This window comes from Fundulus heteroclitus, unplaced genomic scaffold (genome assembly GCF_011125445.2).
Source record: "Fundulus heteroclitus isolate FHET01 unplaced genomic scaffold, MU-UCD_Fhet_4.1 scaffold_48, whole genome shotgun sequence".
NCBI lineage: Eukaryota > Metazoa > Chordata > Actinopteri > Cyprinodontiformes > Fundulidae > Fundulus > Fundulus heteroclitus.
The window spans coordinates 1713448-1734499 of record NW_023396901.1 but is presented as its reverse complement, the minus strand read 5'-3'; the positions used below and the strand labels follow the sequence as shown (position 1 = coordinate 1734499).

The 21052-nt window shown below is 40.2% G+C and overlaps 2 protein-coding genes across 3 annotated transcripts; both read right to left on the bottom strand.

Annotated features, from left to right (window-relative positions):
- Positions 1-1655: 1655 nt before the first annotated feature.
- mcrip1 (MAPK regulated corepressor interacting protein 1) lies at positions 1656-6850 on the bottom strand. 2 transcript variants are annotated; one of them, XM_012882306.3, is made up of 5 exons: positions 6743-6850; positions 5989-6076; positions 5763-5881; positions 2437-2541; positions 1656-2322 (listed from the first exon to the last, which is right to left on the bottom strand). In XM_012882306.3, exons 2-5 carry the CDS (start codon positions 5994-5996, stop codon positions 2258-2260), a joined length of 297 nt encoding a protein of 98 aa, XP_012737760.1. In that variant the 5' UTR covers positions 5997-6076; positions 6743-6850; the 3' UTR covers positions 1656-2257. The 2 variants fall into 2 exon arrangements, with proteins under 2 accessions (XP_012737760.1, XP_012737761.1); XM_012882307.3 differs by lacking the exon at positions 5989-6076.
- Positions 6851-7832: 982 nt separating this feature from the next.
- Positions 7833-9486, bottom strand: LOC105939886 (protein phosphatase 1 regulatory subunit 27). Its single transcript, XM_012882232.3, has 3 exons — positions 8774-9486; positions 8482-8632; positions 7833-8260 (listed from the first exon to the last, which is right to left on the bottom strand). The coding sequence occupies exons 1-3, from the start codon at positions 9198-9200 to the stop codon at positions 8140-8142; spliced, it is 699 nt and encodes a 232-aa protein (XP_012737686.2). The 5' UTR covers positions 9201-9486; the 3' UTR covers positions 7833-8139.
- Positions 9487-21052: the final 11566 nt, after the last annotated feature.

The following is a 21052-nucleotide window of genomic DNA, read 5'->3' as shown; positions in this document are numbered from 1 at the left end:
ATATCGCCACCTACGGTACCGGAGTTTGTTAATTCAGGATTTATACTTCAGGTTACATTCTCAAAATAAATAAAAATAAATAATTAAATACATAACATGGACTAAATCTGTATCGTTAAGAAACACAATTAACGCTTTATATCCTTCCCTTACGTTTTCATTAATACCCTCTATTTTCCTCACTTTTACCCCTATGTAATACATATTTGACTTTATTTAAAATAATAATAATACATCTAAAAAACTGGATTGCAATTGAATAAACATCAAAGCAAATATGGACAGGATCCTAAACAACAAATATTACCAAATACAACCGCTGTCTAATGGTAAATTTGATTAACAATCACAATTTTGCAAGCGATAAATAAATCAAACTGGGAATTGGGGTCCTATTTCGTTCTGTACGTATAGCAATACGGATAGAAGCTGCTTTATGCAATGTGCTTTCCTCTGTTATGTTTTCTTTTCTTATGTTCTGTTCACGCACAGCACTGTCAATAGTCTTCTTACTGAAAAGTGCTACACAAATAAACTCGCCTATCCTTGACACGAGAAAGCTAACTACAAAGCCCTTTTGCCATTTGAAAACTCACAGTCCCCAGTACAATAACACTCCAGCAGAGACATTTTGCTTTTATTTAATGCAAATATCCTGCAGAGGTTTCCATATTTGCTTACACTGTTGACTGGAAAGCTATTTCAGTCGTGCGCTTCACAGATCTGGGCTTTGTGGAGGAGTGGTTTTAAAAATGGCTATTCGTGATAGAAAACCAAGTGTAGTCTTGGAGTTTGAACGAAGCCATGTCAGATATGTCATCTCTTAGCCTATGATGGAAAATGCTGTTGCTTCCTAACACCTGATGACTGTTGAATTTTGCTTTCTGCGCTGAATTTATGGCTTGTTATGCATTTCATTATACTTATGGATTCTGGGTGGAATAGGTTTCTCTGCTTTGCCACTCTGAAGCTCACCTGCCAGGGCTAGTTTCTTCAGATGCGGGACATAAAGAGACTTCAGCTCTCACAGTAATGTCCCGAGAAGCTAGTTCTCATAATTTGTCTTTTAAATATTGTTGCACTTCTCCTGTCCTTGGGCATAAAAAACACGTATGAACTCTGTGGGTCAGAGCTTACACTCTGACGTGGATGCTGTGCGTTACGGTCTGTTCTCATCTTATACGGTATGATCTTTTACAAACCTAAGTGCTTGGATAATCTAACTAAACACTTCACACAGAGAAGCCGGCAACCTCAAAGACCTTCCAGTTCACTGTTTTGTGTCATATTTTTCCACCACGTAAAAAATCCCAATAAAATATTTTGTCGTTGTTACATGACAAAATCAGTCAATACTTCTGCAGACCCTGTCATTCATTTCGAAGCCTCAGTAAGAGAAGCTGTGAAGGTATTATTACACCTAAAAGCGTAGAATAGTTTATTTTGTACTATTATCTCTCGCCATATGTCTGCTTACAGAACTTAAACTGAGCCTAGCTAAGCCAAATCACTAATTATTAGACTTCAAATTCCAAATTTACACAAAAAAAAAAGGCGTCCTGTGCAATATTGAGAAATTCAGCAGTTTTTTGTTACATCAGTGGCTGAGAAACTGGATCTGATCAACGTTCATCTAGGATCGATAAATGCAAGAGTACTGTAAAAGTCTTTTATTCAACATTTTCGTTTCAAGGCTTTGAATAGAGGGGTTTACCTGTATACTCTGCAAAATAAAATCCACCAGGGGCAACAGATCATTTAATAAAAACGTTGGCCATCTACATTGCATTTTTGGCTTCCGATACTTGCGCATAAAATGTTCCCGAATGTCATTGTTTCACAATTTAATCTATTTTCCAGAACGATAGTTTTACTGTTGATTAAGACGTCGGTCTTTGTGTCCCGTTGAAGCGTCACTCTGTTCTCCAGTTGTCGGCGTACTTTGACGAACCCTCTGAGCACTCTTCCACACAAAGAGCGTCAATATGAAGATTCTGTTGCCTGAAAACACCGAAAAGAGAGAATCTGCTCCCCACAAAACCCCTGGGTTTTTTGTTTCGTTTTGTGAGTGGTCAAGGGTAAAAAAAAAAAAACGGAAACGGGTTGCTATGGTCCATTGTATACAAATGAGATTTGTATTCTTGAGTTAGACTTGCCAACAGGGTCAAGTTTCTGGCTGTCAAAAGGGCAGAGAAATAAAAAGTTCTTGAGGATAATGAAAAAAAAAAAAAAAGTAACAGGAACATAACAGAAAAAACTAAGACTTCTTGGAGTCCTGTGTGTTGCGCTTTTTTAGGTCACTCAGGTCCACTGGTGTGAAAGCTGGAAAAAAAAACAAACAGGGAAGAGAGGCTGTTAATGTTCTGCAGTTGACTAACTCATTTAAAAATAACCTAAAACACTAATAGTAATAATAAATTTAGCCTGTTAACTTACAATGTAGGTTAGGGTTCGGGTTCTTCTCCACATACTCCTGCGGTCCGCGGTCATTGCGTTCGCTGTTTTGTGTCGATCTGATGTCTCGGAGCACACACTGCCAGGCTGGGAGGAAGCAAAGATGACAGGATATTATATCTGTCACACCGAGGACCCTAAAGACACACTGCAAGATGACCAAAAAGATGTGCTTTAACTTTAAACAATGACGGCCACATTTACCTGCCATTTACACAGATGTGTTAAAACTCTTGAAATAAATCTGCCTTTTATTGCAGAAGTATTATCTTACACTGAAATATTAGAAAAAAATGCAACCTTTAATTGGACATTTATTCACACTGCAAAAAGGGAACTAAAAATAAGCAAAAATTTGTGTATTTTTCCTTGATTTGAGCAGGTAGATAAGACTATTTGCCAATGGAATGATATTTTTTAACTTAAATAGGAACAATTCATCTCTAAAATAAGATAATTAGACATCCTGCACTTGAAAAAAGATGATATAGATGAATTGTTCCTATTTTAAGTGCAAAAATCTTATTCCATTGGCAAATAGTCTTATTTACCTGCTCTAATCAAGGAAAATTACAATGATTTCAAGAAAATTTCACTGTTTTTGCAGTGCAGTAGGGGTGATAAACCAGTAGCATAGTTATTGGTACCGCTAACCATCCATCTTAAATTAATTCCTTTGTGTTTTAGGCTGATCAATGCTTCTAGGAACCTCTAATTAGTAATTCACCATCCTCTGTTTCTCTGGGGTCCAAATATGAGCGAACACAGAGCCCTGTTTGTTTCAGCCAAAGGCCACAAGGTTAAACAAGGACCCACCATTCACATGGAGCAGGATGGTTAAGGGAAGTTAAAACAAATCTAAAATGTTCATTGTCATAATGAGGACACCAGCTAAACGCTCTGGGTCAGATCTTACCCACGATTCAAAGTCAGGAGCAGTTTGCAATACTTGGGGACCGCCGGGAGAGTTGGTCGGCAAGAAAACGTGGCAGTGAAACGTAAATCACAGTCAGCCAAAGTGAAACAGGCTGGAATTTTAATTAGATTTCTTAAACAAGTGGAAAAAGCCTTCATGTCCCCCCCAGTTAAAGTGTGCTGGAGGATTGGATGTGTGATGCTGTGGGCTTGTTTCTAAAATCTATGGTAGGATGCAAAGTATTAAAAACCGAACATATCGGGACATTTTTAACGTCTGTCTGGAGGACTTGACGTGAAAATATGGACAATTCAAAGCAGGAACAGGTCACCAGATACGAAATCAACTTTCTTTCATGGCAAACTCAGCTGCCAGAATCAAATGTTTTAGAAAACCCGAGGGTGGTGGGCTGAAGAGGCAGCAGCATGAGGAGGTTCCACGTCTCAGGATGTGCAGAAGATAATGTTCAAAGCTGCCTCTCTCTGTACGCTCTAACCTTGCGAAACACTACAGAAGAGAATTAAGTGCTGACAAAAAGGAGTTGTCCGATGTATGAACGGAAGATGTATCAACAGCTGTGCTGTCTGACATTTTCTAAAAACAACAAAAAACAAAAGTTGTTTCAGAACATTGCCCTTTTCTCCCAAAAACAAAATATCAATTCACAGGCTGGATTTTTCAAGCTTTTCACTGTGGGGTCCTGCTACTGTAATAAAACATGAATTTATTTTACACATCTTTTAGAGCCGTGGCATTTGATGTGGCCGGCACTGTAGATGTGAGACAAAGTCTTGGGTCTAACTGCGTCTGAAAAAGTCTGACCGCATTAGGCGAGTTACAGGAACATTAGGAACTCCTAAACTGTTGTACGTAACTATCAGCAAGTCAGGATTCAGACTTCCAGCCAGGCTTACTGATGCCACAAATTGCTTTTGTAGTAATCTGGAGCAGGATTATTCCTTGCATTGTGTAAAAACAAAGCGGCTGACTGAACCCTAGGAACTGTAAACCCAAGGTGTAAAACGATCTACGGACTTTTAACACAATATTTTCTGAAAACACTCAAAATATCTGGACAGGAAATTACTGTCTTGAGTACTAGTGTAACACGATTTCACCACTTGGGAAAGTGGCACCTTCTTAACCACCTCTTAAAATGTATAACCTAAAACTAAAACACTATCGCCTGACAATGGACAGCGGTGCTACCACTTTGGGATTGACTCAGGCTCTGTGCACACCACAACAATCCATTAAAAACTGGATTTTTTCCCCCCTGTTTCTGTCAACATCTCTACATGACAACGTTTCAACTGCGACCTCAGTGCACAACACACCAGCAGAGACACTAAAAACTGTGTCATTTCCCTTCCACGCCACTATTAGGTGGGATTTTCTTAGCAAGCCGTTGGCAGGTGCATGTGTGCAAACACTCCTTGCTTAAATAAACCTTCTGAATGACAGGGACCCCCTGTTTACACCACAATGAAGACCGGGATGCTTTTGTAATCCTTTGGCTCCGTAACCAGGTTTGAAATCGTGCTGTTGTACGAGAACAGCAGGAACGCAGCAGAACCTTACCATCTTAAGCAGAAAACGTTGTTGTGTGCACGACTAGGAGTCTGCTGGTTCAGAGTCTGCGGCCAAACTTAACAAAGATAGTAAAGTGTTGACGATGGAGGAACTAGCTCTTAGCCAGAAGCTCTGGTTCCAGACGAGGTTTATATAAATCTAGATAGTTCTAAACAACGTTTGCATCAGAAATATGGGAGCAGCGACTAAAAGTCTGTGAACTGACGTTGATAATTCACTGAAGATTAAATTGGCACAACCAGTTGCCAACGACAATAAATGTACAATAGTCACAGAGTATAATCAACAAATTACTTAAGACCTGTGATGAACAAATATATAAATATCACAAATATTGTAGGATAAGGATTCCTTCAAATACGTGATAGAAACTCAGAACTTGTTTTTTTTTTTTTGGGGGGGGGGGCTTTTAAAAAAAGACTTCCTTGTGTTAGTTAAAGCAGAACAGATGAATTAAATATGTTTCATTGGCTAGTTCATATTAGTTAACAGCTGCTCACAAACGTGTGACATGTGGACATTGAGAAATCAAGAGGCGACTGTCCTGCAACGCATCAGCTCTCTAAACAACAACAAAAAGACCCTTAAAGGAAGAAGAAACAGAAACATTCAAATTCTCAACAACTAGGGACGTTTTTTGTTTTTTTCTTGTAGATGTTCTTGTAAAGGTCAATATATCGCAAGAAGACGTCACAACCAAAGCTGTTCCTGGACAACACAAATTCAGTTTTAGTCGTAAAAAGCCTGAAGAAAACAACAAACCCATCGGTTATTCATAGCTGCAGAGTAATGTACTTACTATCGTGTATAAAGCGCACATTCTCCTCATGAGCTGGAGTAAACAGCTCCCCACTGTTAGTCGGGGATCTGGGGCTTGAGGTCCTCTTGTAACTATTCACCATCCTGGGAGCAGATGAGCTTCACACAGACACACGCAAAGACACACACACACACATAGACACACAGAATAAAGTCAGCAACGAAGCAGCAGGCTGGTCTTTAAGTATAACCAACTATTTGCAGACCTGGTCATTCTGTTTGCAGTCTGTACTCGCTCCTTGCTCCTCTGTGGTGAGTCGATTTAAAGCGATGCGACAATTTGAACGTCCTAAACTTTAAAACCCAACAAAAACACCGTAAGTATTTTAACATCACCCTGGCAATCCGTTTTACTTTTACATACAATTTAAGGCGATTTCCCTTGATCTAATCCGATTGGCACACCAGTTTGCAGCCAGAGATAACACTTGTTTGCTAGCGTACGGCTAATCATTTCAGATAAATTAGATCTCATAATTAAGCCCAGAAAAGGCGGACCACAGTAGACCCGCTTAGTGGCTGTCAAAGTGAAATATTTTTATTTAAAGCTAAACTAGGCAATACGTCTGTACCGAGAAGCAAAGTTTGGGGCTAGCTAAAAATATAAGCTTTTGTTTACGTTTTGACTCGACTACTTTCACTGGTGATAGCAGATTGTAACATGAGAAATAATCACTGATTCCTGTTAAAATAAAACTTATTCAATGTTTTTCTTTGGGGTACGCACCATGCAGGTATACTGTGGGGTGCAACCCTCCCCAAAAATCTCTAAAATAGCCATTTGACCATGCTAACTGTAGCCTTGCAGCTAGCTAGCTGGCCATTTACATTGTCTTGTAGCGTTAGCTTGTTCCGGCTAATTCCGAAATATCATTGTTAACTCGTTTATTAGAGCAAGGTCACCATAGCGCTGATACTGGCACGCTTTCCCGACAATAAGGGTAAAGGCAAAGAACAAACCTTTGTAGATTTCTATCCTTTATTTATTTATTCAAAGACTAAGTACGCCGAAAGATGTGGCTAAAAAAAAAATCGTTGCCAATGCCAACCAATCACTTCCGGGAAGAGACGCGGAAGGGATATGCACGACTTTCAAAACAACTAATACAAATTAAACAAAAAATAAAATAAAACCTCAGCAAAGACCCATGGCCTCAATAATATAATAATAATAATAATAATAATAATAATAATAATAATAATAATAATAATAAATTATGCTAGCGTAATAATTGTAATGATTTATTATTATGAAATATTTGTATTACTACTATTATTGTTATTATATTATTATTTTTATTATTATTTCTTTGTATTGCTACAGCTCAATTTTCATAGAACCTTCCTAGTTTTTTATGCCAATTGTAAACACGTGATATGTTTTGTACGGCGTTTTGCTAATGTTGACAACTCAAGGTGCTGTACAGTAACATTCACATGGTCGTGCACACATTCACACAGTGCTTTTTTATACTCTGATCAAATTTCCCCACCAAGCCCACGGTCTCATGTTTCTTGAGAGGCGCTGTGAGATTTCCTGTCCTCCCCAAGGACAAATGTGGCCATTTAGACTTACGATTTGATAGATGAATTTCTTGAGATATGTTTTTGGTTTTCATATTAAAGCTGCTACAACACTTTGTTTGTAAAAAGAACTTTATTTATTAAAAAAAGTACAAAAATAATAATTGTACTGAAAATTATAAGACTTCAATTTCTTCTTTTTACAACAGAAAACAGTGTGATACATTTGTCAAAATGCTGCAGAGGTCCGAGAGCTCTCACAAAACGTCTGAACAACATAAAAGGAGGTTGTCCTGATCTGGTTGATCCTCTTTCTGCCCAGCAGTGAGGATGCACAACACTATACAAAACGCTTTGACATCAGTCCAGATTCTTGTGCACATTTAGCTGTTGTATTAGAACCTGTAGTCTGCAGCATGGATCCAGCTACATCCCAAAAATTTTTTTTACACAGATACAAGCGACAAAATATTTTAACAGAAAAAGTCAAAATGGGGAAGAAATAAATAGACAATTAGTCCTGAAGTAGAATTTACAGGGAAGGACATTTAGTTTCAGGGTCACATTTCAGACAGTCACACGATATTATTTACAGCTCTGATATGACAGTTATTACAAACATGGTATAGTTTACAATCTTTTAAAAGATGAATGACCTTTACAGATGAAATGCAATCATCAACGTTAGAACCAGAATGTTGCTTTCTGGAATCAGTGGCATTGCACAAGCTGCAGCAAAAATGGTTGACTAGTGTTGCCACTTATTTTTATAGATTTTTTTTTTTTTTTATCACGTTTGTGTCTTTTTCCTCACTCGTCATGTGCACGTGTGCTCACACACAGCCTGTCTCAAACAGTTTAGCCAGCTCTTTACAGTCCGGGTCAATGAGGTCTGCAGGCTTTTCCCCGCTTTCATTCTCAGCTTCTGTGCTTGCCCCCACTGACAGGAGGTACCTGGGATGAGAAGAACAATGAATTATTACCAAACCAGTGGAGACCTTTGCAATGTTCATAAATGTATGGATGTGCACATCGGTCCGAAAAAGTATAGTTGTCTTGCTTCTGTCAAGTCTCGGTAATAACCGAGATGAGCAGTGCATTTGAATTTTGGTTTCAGCAAGATGTGACTGCTGTGCATCCAAGTAGTTGTGGTTTCAGGTGTTCAGGATCGCTACCTTGCAATTTCCGGGTAGCCGTCACTGCAGGCCATGTGCAGCGGCGTCCACCCGTCCTCGTCCCTCTGGTGGACGTCGGCGCCATATTTGATCAGGAGCTTCACCACCTCCAGGTTTCCCGTTAACACGGCTTCGTGCAGAGCCGCCATACCTGCACATATGGGAAAATCAGTCCCCTGCGTTTGGACATGCACGTTGTCTTTCTACTATTAAGTATCATTTTCAAGATTAGGAGCTGTGGATGCACACCTGCCAGGAAGTAGAGAAAAAAAACAACGACAATTTTGCTCACCTGAGTGGAAGAGTGTATCCACACGGACCTTCCTTGCTCTCATGAAGCGTCCGATTTGCTCCAGGTCCCCTCTCCTGACGATGTCCTGGAAGATGATGTCATTGGGGAAGTGCACAGTCCTTTTCGCGGGTGCCACGGGTATCACACGCGCACGGGTTTGCTGCGCTTGAGTGCGACGTGTCGAGGTGTACCTCGAAACGTCGCTGTACGAAGGGACGTACTTGGACGCGGCCTTGTACGTGGACGTGTAAAGTGACGGCGTGTAATAAGTGCTGCTCGGTGTCGTTGGGGTGTACTTGGAAACGTTCGCGTACGTGGCTGCCGGCGTGTAATGTGAAGGGCTGTAGTAAGACGGCGAGTGGTACGCCGGTGTGTACTGTGAACTTCGTGTGTAGGTGGACACCGGCGCGGGGTAGTTGTACTTCATCTCTGCAGCTGTCGCAGCTCTGTCACCTCCCTTCTGGATCGAAAGGAGGGGAATGAGAATTTCCTGGAGGCGAAGCAATCCAAGGGAAAGAGCAGTATCCTTTGTGCTTTGTCCTTTTTGTTGTTGGCTCCTTGCAAATAACACTAACGGTTTTAAAAGTCCAGATTCTCCTTGTTCGTCAGCCGCTTACGTCCTCTCGTTGAAGGTTCGTTTCTCCCCTCTGAATCAGATTGCGTCAAACAGTATGTCTGCTCCCGCACTGAACTGTAGTCTAAGGGTGCAACTGGGACTTCATCCCTATATACTGTCTGTAGTGCTATTTTAGGGCCCAATATCCAATGACTTCAGCTTAGAAATGAGTGACCCTTAACAGGCTCCACCCATGTTGGTCACATGTCCACCGACACTGTAACCACCCCTAGACCATAAAAATGTTGACAACCACAAAGTGCACTGAGAATCTTGCCTGGGACAAACACGCTCAAAGTGTTCATATAAACAACTAAACAGCTATGATTGATATCTGTTGGTAAAAGAAATGTGAGATGCCAATGTTCCAAGGTTTGACTATTTCAAAGAAGCAGATGATTTTTGTTTGTTAGTACATTGTAAAAAAAAAAGTGACCTGCAGAACATCTGAACAAATGTAAACAACAACAACATATGATCTACGTGTGATATGTTCTTCAATCTGGCTTTACGCACTGACACAAGGTCAAGAAACACGACACATGTTTTCAACGCATGGTTCTAAAACTGTTTTTGAAGTTTAACTGGTGTTACTCCGAATGCTTATGTTATAACAGTACTCTGAGTGCATTTTTTTAAAGGAGCTATACGTAAGATATTTATTGTAAAATCAATCTTAAATCGTTTTGACTTATCACCCTGGATGGAAGTAACATTCCCTGTAAACAATCAGTCCTCTCCATCAACAATGTCTTAGTCCAGTTTTTCTCCTTTCAAACCTAGAGGTACGGTGCGGAACTACTTTGGTTCAGAGTGTAGCCTGCATTTGCTTCCTGGTTCCTGAGCCAATCATATGAGACTTCCCAGGGTTACCAAAGCAGAACGCAGCATTTGGTATTTTATCTTGTTAAAAGAGCAGCAGACTGCACACATGGAAGCCAGTAAGAGAAGCGGGCCAGTGCCATCATTTACCTATTCTGTGTAAGTAAAAAAAAAAAAAATCTGTTGAATTTCACAGCTGCAGGACCGATGGATAAATGGCCTGTCTGTGTAAAAGGCATTGTGTATGTATTGTTCCAATTTAAACCTCAAGGTGTCATTATTACTTCCGTTCATCCATCCATCCATCCATCCATCCATCCACCCATCCATTTATTGTTCCTTTAAATTAACTTTTTCAAAGCCTAATTAGTCAAAAATGAACACAAATATGAAATCAATCAATCTTGCAGTACCACCACAGGGCATTTAAGAGGCCAGACCTAATGAAGACCACATGAAGTTCACAGTGGGTGTCAAAATGGGGAAGAAAGAGGATTTAAGTGAGTTTAAATGTGGCATGGTTGTTGGGAGTCAGATGTTTTAATTAGTCTGAATATTGCAGAAATTGCTGTTAGAGATCAGAGGACAACGGTTAGACTAGATCGCAGTAAAAAATGCAACAGTGGCCCAGATAAAATATGCAGAACACCATCTCTGAATGCACAACAAACCGAACCTTGAAGCTACTGCAAAACACTAGATAATCATGTCAGCTACACACCAACATTTCTGAGGAGTGTGCTTGACACCTTGCTGAACCTATGCCACAAGAAATGAAGGCAATAATAGCGCTAAAGCAATCCAGTCAGATATGAATAAGATATAGATACGCTGTATTGCCACTCTTCCAAATAATGGAAATCAGGTGTTCTAATCACTTCCATGGCCACAGGTGTCTAAAATCAAGCACCTAGGCATGCAGACCGTTTCTTTTAGGAGCCATCACCATTTGGGCAGCCTTCCCAGAAGAGCCGAAGCTGTTATAGCTGCAAAGGACACACCAACGTCATGTTGAACCCTATGGATTAAGGATGGCATGTCATTGAAGTTCATAAGCGAGTCACGGCAGGTGAGGGAAAACGTTTGGCAATGGAGTGTAATTAAATGGTCAGTCAGGGTAGAACCAAGAAGCTCAGTAGGGGAAATGATGAGTAGTTCACTGATATTTGCACTGCAAAAACAGAACTAGAAATAAGTAAAATGTTCTTAAAATCAGTGTTTTTGTCCTTGATTTGAGCAGGTAAATGAGATGATTTGCCAATGGAATAGGATTTTTGCACTTAAAATAGGAACAATTCATCTCCATCATCTTATTTCAAGTGCAGGATGTCTAATTATCTTATTTTAGGGGTAAAATTGGCAGATAGTCTTTTTTACCTGCCCAAATCAAGGATAAATACACTAACTTTAAGAACATTTTACTTATTTTTAGATCCGGTTTTGCAGTGTGCTCCGGATATTACTCAAAAGGGAAAGAATTGAAGCACCCAACATTGAACGAACAAAAAAGTGTTGTTAATTCGATAACAAGAATTTATTTTGCCCTAAAGTTGTAAATTGGATGTGAAGAGAACATTAAACAAGATTCAACCATGCTGTGGTTCTCTGTCAAGAAACCACAATAATTTTTTAATTTTTTTAGGCAAATAAATATTTGCAGTTCAAGCTGACGGCAATGGATGTCTCTATAATTTATGCGTTAAGACACTAAAGTAGTACGCAAAATAGACCATGCAATGTAATTAGATGGAACAGACCCCCCCCAAGGGCTGTTTTTAAAATATCCCGATTTTTGTGGACCTTCTTTTCTTATGTTCTCCATCATTGGCCTATTGGTATATCTTATATCATGCTTGGCCTTTTGCTTAGTAACCATTTGTTGTGGTTGTTTTATGACAGGGTGTAGACCTGAACAACCGAGTGGGAAACAAAACCATAAGTAATCCCTCCCTCCTCAGATGCCTCTGAAAAGTCACATGGCTTCTATAAATGCAGCCATTTACAACCCTGACCCTTTGCCATATGCTGCAGTATGTACTGGCACATAGCGTAGATTGAATTACAGGTTACATGGGTTTTGCATGAAAATCTAATCGGTCATTTTGACTGCTCGTGCAAATATGATTTTAGATTTCAATGAGTAGTACGGTGCACATCTTAGGACACCTTCGGGTCTCAGGAAAACATCCTCAATCATCAGTAATAGCAGTGTTCCCATTGTTCCCCCAAGCCAACCAAGTTTAATATCCACTATATGTACCGAGGGTGAAACATTTTGTTAAAATATGTATAATATAAGTATAAAACATAATGTGTTTGGCACCCTTTTCCTGACTCATACGTTTTTGCAGTTGGATCATTTTGATCCTTTATAACCTCTCTGTGACCTGAGGTGTTTGGTAATGAATGCAAATGAGGAAATAGCAGGAACATCCCACCGGGCTGCTGATCTTTGCTCACAGTTAATCAGATTCTTTGATGCCTGGTACGTGTCCTAGAAGACGGAAATGCTGACATTTATTGAAAAGGTGTGCTTCAACAAAAGTGTTAGTTTAAGGGTGTAAACCCTTGTGCATTCAAGTCATTGCAGCCTTTTCAGGGTTTCTCTTTTGGATTTCTCCCTGCAACCGATTGGTTGTTTTTCTTTGCTGATGATCACAGGACATAAGTCACATTAAAGCTAGATAAATGTCTCAAGCCATTTAACTCAGTCTCCCTTTGGATGACAAAAATCAAAGATTTTAGAAGTAGTGTGCAGACTTTTTCTATCCACAGCATGTTTTCAGTATTTTGTTCCATTTTTGTTCTTTCTGCTCTTGCAAAGTGTGAAAGAGAAATGGTTTTCTGTATTAAAATTTTACAATAACCTATCTTTTGTGTAGCTAAAGCCTAAATGTAATCGTAAATATACATGCAGTGACCCCGAGGGTTTCTTATCCTCAAGACTGTGAACGTTTCGTGTGAAAACAAGTTGAAGCGGGCGCGGCGCAGGACTCTTTGATGGGGGTGAGTTCTTGAGGCAGCTGTTCTCGTTTTTGGCATTGCGAGGGTATTCCTGACACACCTCCCCTCGGCGTCTCCAGTGGCACTCTGCAACGATGTCCTCACCAGAAGAAACGCGGCATTCTGCTTGTGGAGGATGTTTGTTTGTTGCATACCAGTGAGAAAGTCTCACACGTATCTTCTAGCTATTCTTAGGCACACCGCTCCCCCGTCTGACCAAATTACCCTTTTAGAGTTCAAGTTGCGATTTGTTTAAAACTTGAGGATTTGCTGAAATTCTAACCTTAAACATTTTACCTTCACATATTTGCAACAGATAGGTGATTTACCCTTTGGTTACATGGTTATTTATTGATTGGGCAAATCTTTGTTATTGCCAATATTTTTTTTAAAGGCCCTGTTATTAAAAGCAGACATTTTGGCTTCTTGCCTTCAACAGGGTCATTGTTCAAACAACATTTCAAATGTAGGGGCAGGAAAGCAGCCAATCGTATGCAGGTGCATACATGCCATTGATGCAATGCATGCATATTTCATACCTTCCTTATTTAACTTGTTGTCTGTTGTAAGTTACTCCAAGGAAGCCCACATGTCAGCGCTTCTCTTCGACGGATAAATTGGTTTTCTGTGCGTCCTGACTGAGTAGATGAGCAATGTTAAAACAATGTTGTGCTCTGATCTTTTACAATATTTGTTAGCTTTACACAAAAAATAAAACGGCTTTATGGCGCAAATAGACGAAATGAAAATACAATAATGTGATCGGCGACGTGATGGTCGATTCGAATGGCAGCACCTTAACTAACCTCTGTTTGTCACATTTTAGAGCGAGAAAACGTAAAAACTGAAACGCGAATAATTGACAATTGGCCATTCCACCATTTTTTTTTAAAGCAGATAAATATATTTAGAATACACTTTTCTAAAACTAAGAGCCTTGTGAGCCATTTCCCCACAAGACAAGAAAGCGCTACCAATGTTGGATGATAATATAATCTCTGTAATGATCTGTTATAATCCTAAAGCCTATGATTGCTAAAAAAAATTTTTTGTCTCAACATAAACAGGATATTTGTCATATTACAGGTGGTTGAGGGGGAAAAAAATACAGCTGAGACTTTTTCTATAAAGATCCTTTATGCAGGTAGAGAAGACGGATTTCTCTTCGTCCATCTGTAGGAAAAAAAACCCTATTCTCCAGGGTTGTGAAGCAGACTTTGTAACAACGGCCCTTTAGAAAACTTCATCCATGTTTAATTTTCATTTATTTTTTTAGAAAGTCCAGCCAAGTGTTCTTTAAAGCTCTGCTGAGTTTGGTGATGGAGGTAAGAGTCAGAGTGAGCCTGACTAACTTCTAAAAATATGAGCTGTCACAAATCCAGTCTGGGCTCTTTAAAGGTCAGTGTGACATCTTGCTTTTTTTTTTAATGTAACACAAGGCAATGTGACAGCTCTTGGACTGACCACCATGAACTGAAAAAAGGTGTTTTTGATATTTAGCTAATCGCAGGATGAAATGTTGCAAAAGCGCCTTCCACTCCCAGGTAATGCTTTACCGTCAGTTTCTAAGAAGCCCCCCCTGCTTTTCTGGCCCCTGTGCAATGTCAGGAGCAGTGCTGCGCCACCAGTCAGTCAACACACCAGCACACCTGGATCCCTGGATGAAAAAGCGCTGTGGGGATTAGTCTGGATCTGAATGGCCCGTTGAGGGACACTCGCGCAGGCTGATGGGTGTCTGGTTACGGCACACGCAGAGGGCAGAAATAAGGGAGTTGGCATCTAAATTGGGAAGGAGTAATCCTCTGTGGTTTAGTGAGAAAGAGGGGCACCGCCATGCATGCTGAGATAGCATCTAGGGAATCTAGGTTCCATCTAGGGAAACGTAAAGTAAAAAAAAAAAAAAATCTGGCTTCATCTTTGTTGACGGTTTAGCTAGACTGATGTTCAGTCTCAGCGTTCCAACATATCAAATGTGACTTCTCGGTATTTGCTAGAGCTCTTCTGTTGAACTCATGGCCAAAATCCCTGGCAGCCTCGGCTCTTTCTGTTTGGCTCTACAACAAGAATTCTTGGATTAGTTTCTTGTTTTCCACCTTCATTAGGTTCGAAAAGAGCCATTTTTCACCATAATCAGATTCATGTTATTGTTTTGCTGCATTATTTTTCCTATAACTTAAAACCACCGGGCCAAAAAGCAAAAGCCGTCAATGTACCAGACCGTCTACATTCGCACCGTCATGTATGGTCATGAGACATGGATCATGGCGAGTATAAGAGTTAGACATGAACTTTCTCCACAGGGTGGCTGGGTCCAGCCTCAGAGATAGGGTGAGGATCTCTGTCAAACTGGGGGAGGTCGAGGTAGAGCAGCTGCTTCTCCCCAACAGCAGTGGTTTGGGCATCTGATGCCTCCTGGGTGCTTTCCTTTGGTGGTTTTCGGGCATGTCGTTGGAGAAGACCCAGAATTCACTGGAGGGACTATACAACCCATTTGGCCTGGGAATGCCTTGGGATCCCTTCAAAGGAGCTGGAGGGTGTCGCCAGGGAAGACAATGTCTTTCCCTCATGGACCTCCTTTCCCCACAACCCGGAAGACAAAAAATGGATGTACTGACGATGAAACAACACCTATGCGCCTTGATGCATTTTGATAACTGTAAATAGGTGCATGGTTTGTTTAGATTTATTCAAGGGAAAAGTAAAGTACCTTGCAAGAGAAATCATACCCCGTCGACTTTGTTGGAACATTTGTTATGTTACAACCACAACCTTTGATACATGCTATGCAATAGATCGAGACAAAGTGGTTCACAGTAGAATGGAGAGATGAGTCACACGCCTCCCAGTCTCTGCTAAAGTGTTTATCTTGAGACCATTTAGGTTGGGGCAGTATGTTTTGCTTTTAGCATACTTCATGTTGTCATACATGTTCTGTTTTTCCTTCAAAATTTGATTAATCACACTTAATCTGTTTTACATTAATCAATTACATCACATTTTAAAAGTAATTTTTTGTATTTACTCAGGTTATCGTTTACTGATATTAATTTAATGGCTTTACAACCTTGGTCAATTCATCTCCACGTTGGCACAAACCATTAAATGTTTTTTTCTTGTGGGAAAGTGGTGTTGCCTTTGTTTCCAAGCAGAAAAAATAAACTAACTTGTCAGACTTGTGTGTGTGTGTGTGTGTGTGTGTGTGTGGAGGATCCAAGCTGATTTTCACCTTCTGCACACTACTTCTACTTTCCATTGACCTGTGTCATCCAAAATTAAATTGCTTGCAGTACAGCTGTGAATAAATTGTCCCATGAGAAGGGGTGCAAAGCTCTGCATACACAAAGCTGCAGCTGTCCAAGGCACAATGAGAGCAGCGGCACTTGGCTCGCCCGATGGGACGAGGATAGGGTTACTTTAGCTGGACTCTGCATCCGTGGAAAAGGATGCAGGAGGTTAAAAGTTTGCATGAGTGTTCCTAATTCTTTAAGCTGGCATTGCGCAACGAGCGTTTCAATAAAAGAGGTCCCCGCGTGTCCACTGAACTTCCTCCTTCTACCTAACCAGGTTGGACAAGGTTGTGAGAATTAATTTCCAGGATTCATCGAGGCTTAAACAATTAAAGATTGAGGACATCAAACAGGTGGACTGACGTAAGGTATCCTTCACAGAGCACACGAAGGACAATTCAGTATCGCACAACTGAGTGACCTGGACTGCTTTGTTGCCCACAGTGTTTTAGCAGAATATAATATTTAAGGCTATCTGTTTCATGAATATGGATTATGCACCTGCTTTAAAGCTGACAATACCTGCTTTGACATGTGTACATATAAAATACTGTTAAACCTTCTACTCAGCTGTGCACCAAACAAGCATATAAAGAGACTACAACTTAAAAATGATCTATCTATCTATCTATCTATCTATCTATCTATCTATCTATCTATCTATCTATCTATCTATCTATCTATCTATCTATCTATCTATCTATCTATCTATCACCAAGAGTGTAGTCCAGACTTTTTTTTTATCTATCCAGTAATTTCCCATCGAAATACAATATCTCTTCTGCCAGTACAAAGTCTATCCTGTGAAAATGAGCGTCAAATGTGACGCAATGTGATCTGCTGCATTTCTTTATTCTTATTTTTTCCAGATATATCAACTAAATAAGAATCTTAACTGGTATTACTAACCTGTTGACTGTGGATCTCCACCTATGGCGTACAAAGATATGTGGGTTTAGGAAAGTAAATGTCCAGCAAAACCTTTCTGTGTATCCAACACTGAATTATACACAACCTGATCACCACAGATTTCTGTTGGACACGTTGAGAAATGCTATGATGTGATGTCACAATGTAGAGACTTTGCATAGAAAAGTGCATAGTATGTTTTGTCCATTTTTTGGAGAAGTTTTTTTTTTTTTTTTTTGACCTCTTGGAGGCACTCAGGTTGTGTGAAGAGCCTTTCGTGTTCAAGTGGTCAGGCAATTATTAAGTATAGGAAAAGAAAAAGAGATGTGCCACTTTACAAAAATGAACGTACTCCATCCCTATGCAGCAACGCCTTGTAAATGTTACGCCCCTCATCCCAATTCAGATGCAATATATTTACTGGAAGCGCATTGCTGGATCAATGAGACACACTCCATACAAGTGACATGTTGTTTTACAAAATGTGCTTCATTTCCTCCTGATTGGCACCCATATGACATCATCCTGTAAGACAAGGGTTCTCAAATGTTTTCTGTTGCATCCCCCCCCCCCCATCCCAACAATATGGGTAAAAAATGTAAGTTTTATCGTTTTCTGTTTTAATGCATTAAAGCAGTCGTTCTGAAGATTGCCCAGAATCCCTTTTACAATTCATCACATACACATGGGTTCATTTATAACATATTACAATGATTTCAGCACTGCCACACATTTTAACTCTAAAATATCAACAATGTAAATGGCTTCTAGTTCGACTCGTACCTGCAGTCAACAGCAGGTGGCTAACCTCATATGGCAAAAATAATATCAAGCCATTAATATTAAAGAGAAACTATTTGCACACATTTCAACTTCTCATGGAGCTTTCATCTGATACACTCATGCAATAATCTACATCATCTGTAAAGGCACTGATATCTGTCTTTTTGACTCAATCATGAATCTTATCAGATGGACTATTTGCACGCTTTAGGCTTCTCAGGAAGTGTTATTGGTGCAATACACAAATTTCTTGAGAAAAAAAAAGTGAAACAAGTCTTGCGTTGTCTGCGTGTTATGGGTGATCTATTTGCATTCTTCATTATGGTAACACATAATGACAGTAAAGATTCTTGATATAGCCTAATACTTACCAATATGGGAAGATAAGAAAGAAAGTGACTGCACCTTTTAAGTTTAGGAAACAAACAAAAAAAAATAATTATTTATCTTTCAAATTCTTTCTTGCATGTTTATTAAGACACGTAACAAAGGATTTCCAAATGTGTTGACTAGCAAAGATTTGATCCATCAGATGACCTCCTCAAAGGGTCTCGGCGAAACATGTGCTCAATCACGTTGTGTGATGTAACCAGTGACACCATGTGACTGTGATTTATGATCACAGCTGGACACGCAGTAATATATGGCTTTATTAAAATGACGCTCCTTCTCTAAAAGATATGAAAGACACTTGGTGATGATCAAATATTACACTTGTAATTGTCACCCCATAAAACCACATTAAGCTAAGGCAACATACGATGACCTCATGGCTGCACCTCAAAATCAGAAAGAGCACCAGCTCTATTAGGCCAAAGCCGAAGGCAATTTATTCCCAGAATGCATTTCCCAGGGGCCAATATGCTAATTTTAGCACAACAGCCAATGACAGTTGAAGAGTGGTGCTCCAGATCCAGATAGGGGCTGGATCTGATTACATGGCCGTGACACGATCAGAGTACACGCAGCAGCGAAGGAGGGTGAACTTCACTCTGACTCTTAGACGCATTTATCTAACCCTGACACACAGTGTGTGAGCAAAGTCAAGCCCCTCTGCTTTTAAATCACACTTTTTTGACACGACACGCCGCGTTGATCGTGTGAAAAAGAATCGCTGGGCTGTGGGTCATGCCTTGTATAGAAATCCCTGTCAGGACACTTGACCGCTCACATTGTAACTTCAAACACCGTACCAGGCCCATCGTCTCCAGACCGCACCAAGATCCAAGACCATCCTTGGGCAGGGTGTACAGCGTCTGGAATGACCCAGAGGAATGCACCAAGCACTCTCGGGTCCACTGGCAGCTCCAAACACAGCTAAATACGCGTTTGGCACACAGACACGTTTTGCATCTTCATTACCATTACCGTTACCACTAATGCAAACCAATGCAAGCCCTCTTCCTGAGGTTTAATTTCACTCCAGCAGCTTTCTAATGATACTGTACCGCTCATGCACCTGATGTTTACGTAACGCAGTATCAGTTCCTGCACGGCTGAAGTTCAGAATACGCTGTTCCGTGCTGTCAGGTCTAGTCTCCTGGCTAAGTAACGTGATAAGCAAAACACAAGTCGACATTTTCATTCCGGCACCTCAGTGAACACCATGTTAGCCCAGAAGCAGGCATATCATTGAGCAGACGAAACCCTTTGGGGTTGGAGGGCATGGTGCAAACTCTTGAAATGTTGTACAACGCTCTGTTGCCAAACATGGATGGATTAGCACAGCCGATAAATCGACTTCAGAAATCAGGGAAGCGTACAGACACTTCTCTGAACGGGTGCGCTAAGAGCACGCTCACATTCGATAAACTCTCATTCATACGGACGATAACACAGATGCACAGGTACTAGAGACAGCAGCTTGTTAGTGGCAGTGGTCGTGTGTTTACGCCGGTGTAGGGTTCCACGGAGATTTGATCTGTTGTTCATACTTTTTTAAGAGCTTCCTGTCAAAAAGGAGAGCCCCATGATCCAGCTGGTCTGCAGTTGGTGGGAATTAACTGAAGTTTTTAAACTTATCTGAAAGGTCGAATATTCTTCACAGAGATAAAAAAAAGTACAAGGATATGCCATAATATATTGTGCAAAAATTATAATACAAAAACTACTTTACAGATTTATAGACTTAACTGTTAAAGATCATCAAAAAATATCACCATGAGACAAAGATAAAATTTGTTGAGGGAAAAGGTTTGTCTAAATAACACTGGCCCTATGAGAAATTTAATTTCTCCCTAAACCTAATAACAAACAGGTTCTATTGTTCTGATTGACTTCCTGATTCTGCAGTTTTGGTCCCAATCAATCCTGGGTGTGGCAAACACAAATTTAACCCAAAACTGTGGTTAATCATAGTGAATTTACAATTTAACAACAGGGTTGGAGTTGATTGTATTTTCACACAGGGATAGATTTCCAGCCTCTATAGCCAAACATTGAAACTCATTTCAAATTACATCAGGATTCAGGTGACCAAGTAAACAACTCACCCCAGACAATAGACCCCAACAACCCAGGGGGAGGGACAGGCAGGTCGTGCATTTGTAAAGCTCAGATTTGTAATGCTCCTCGGAGGACGGGCCTCCGCTAGAAGCAGCTACTCACAAACTCCAGGTTGCGCAACTGCGAGCCTCCAGAACTGACAGACGTCTGGATAGGTGTCAAAACCTATTCACAAAAACTGAGCAAAAGTCCAACTGCCTTCAATTTTAGCCTGTTGGAGTTGAGCACCAAATACATCACGAAGACATCGGTGCATTATGGTACCAACAAACCTTTTGAGGTATGCATTATCTATCTAAGTGGACGGAATTAAATTTCCACTTTTCTGCATTTAGTCTTCAAATTCTGCATACG

Coding starts and splice junctions, on each gene's coding strand:
- mcrip1 (XM_012882306.3), bottom strand. Junction 2,542..5,762: donor TGTGCGCTTTATACACGATA/GTAAGTACATTA, acceptor GCTTCCTCCCAG/CCTGGCAGTGTGTGCTCCGA. Junction 2,323..2,436: donor CCCGAACCCTAACCTACATT/GTAAGTTAACAG, acceptor TTTTTTTTCCAG/CTTTCACACCAGTGGACCTG.
- LOC105939886 (XM_012882232.3), bottom strand. CDS start 9,200: ATGAAGTACAACTACCCCGCGCCGGTGTCCACCTACACACGAAGTTCA. Junction 8,633..8,773: donor GGATACACTCTTCCACTCAG/GTGAGCAAAATT, acceptor CCATATGTGCAG/GTATGGCGGCTCTGCACGAA. Junction 8,261..8,481: donor GGCTACCCGGAAATTGCAAG/GTAGCGATCCTG, acceptor TTCTCATCCCAG/GTACCTCCTGTCAGTGGGGG.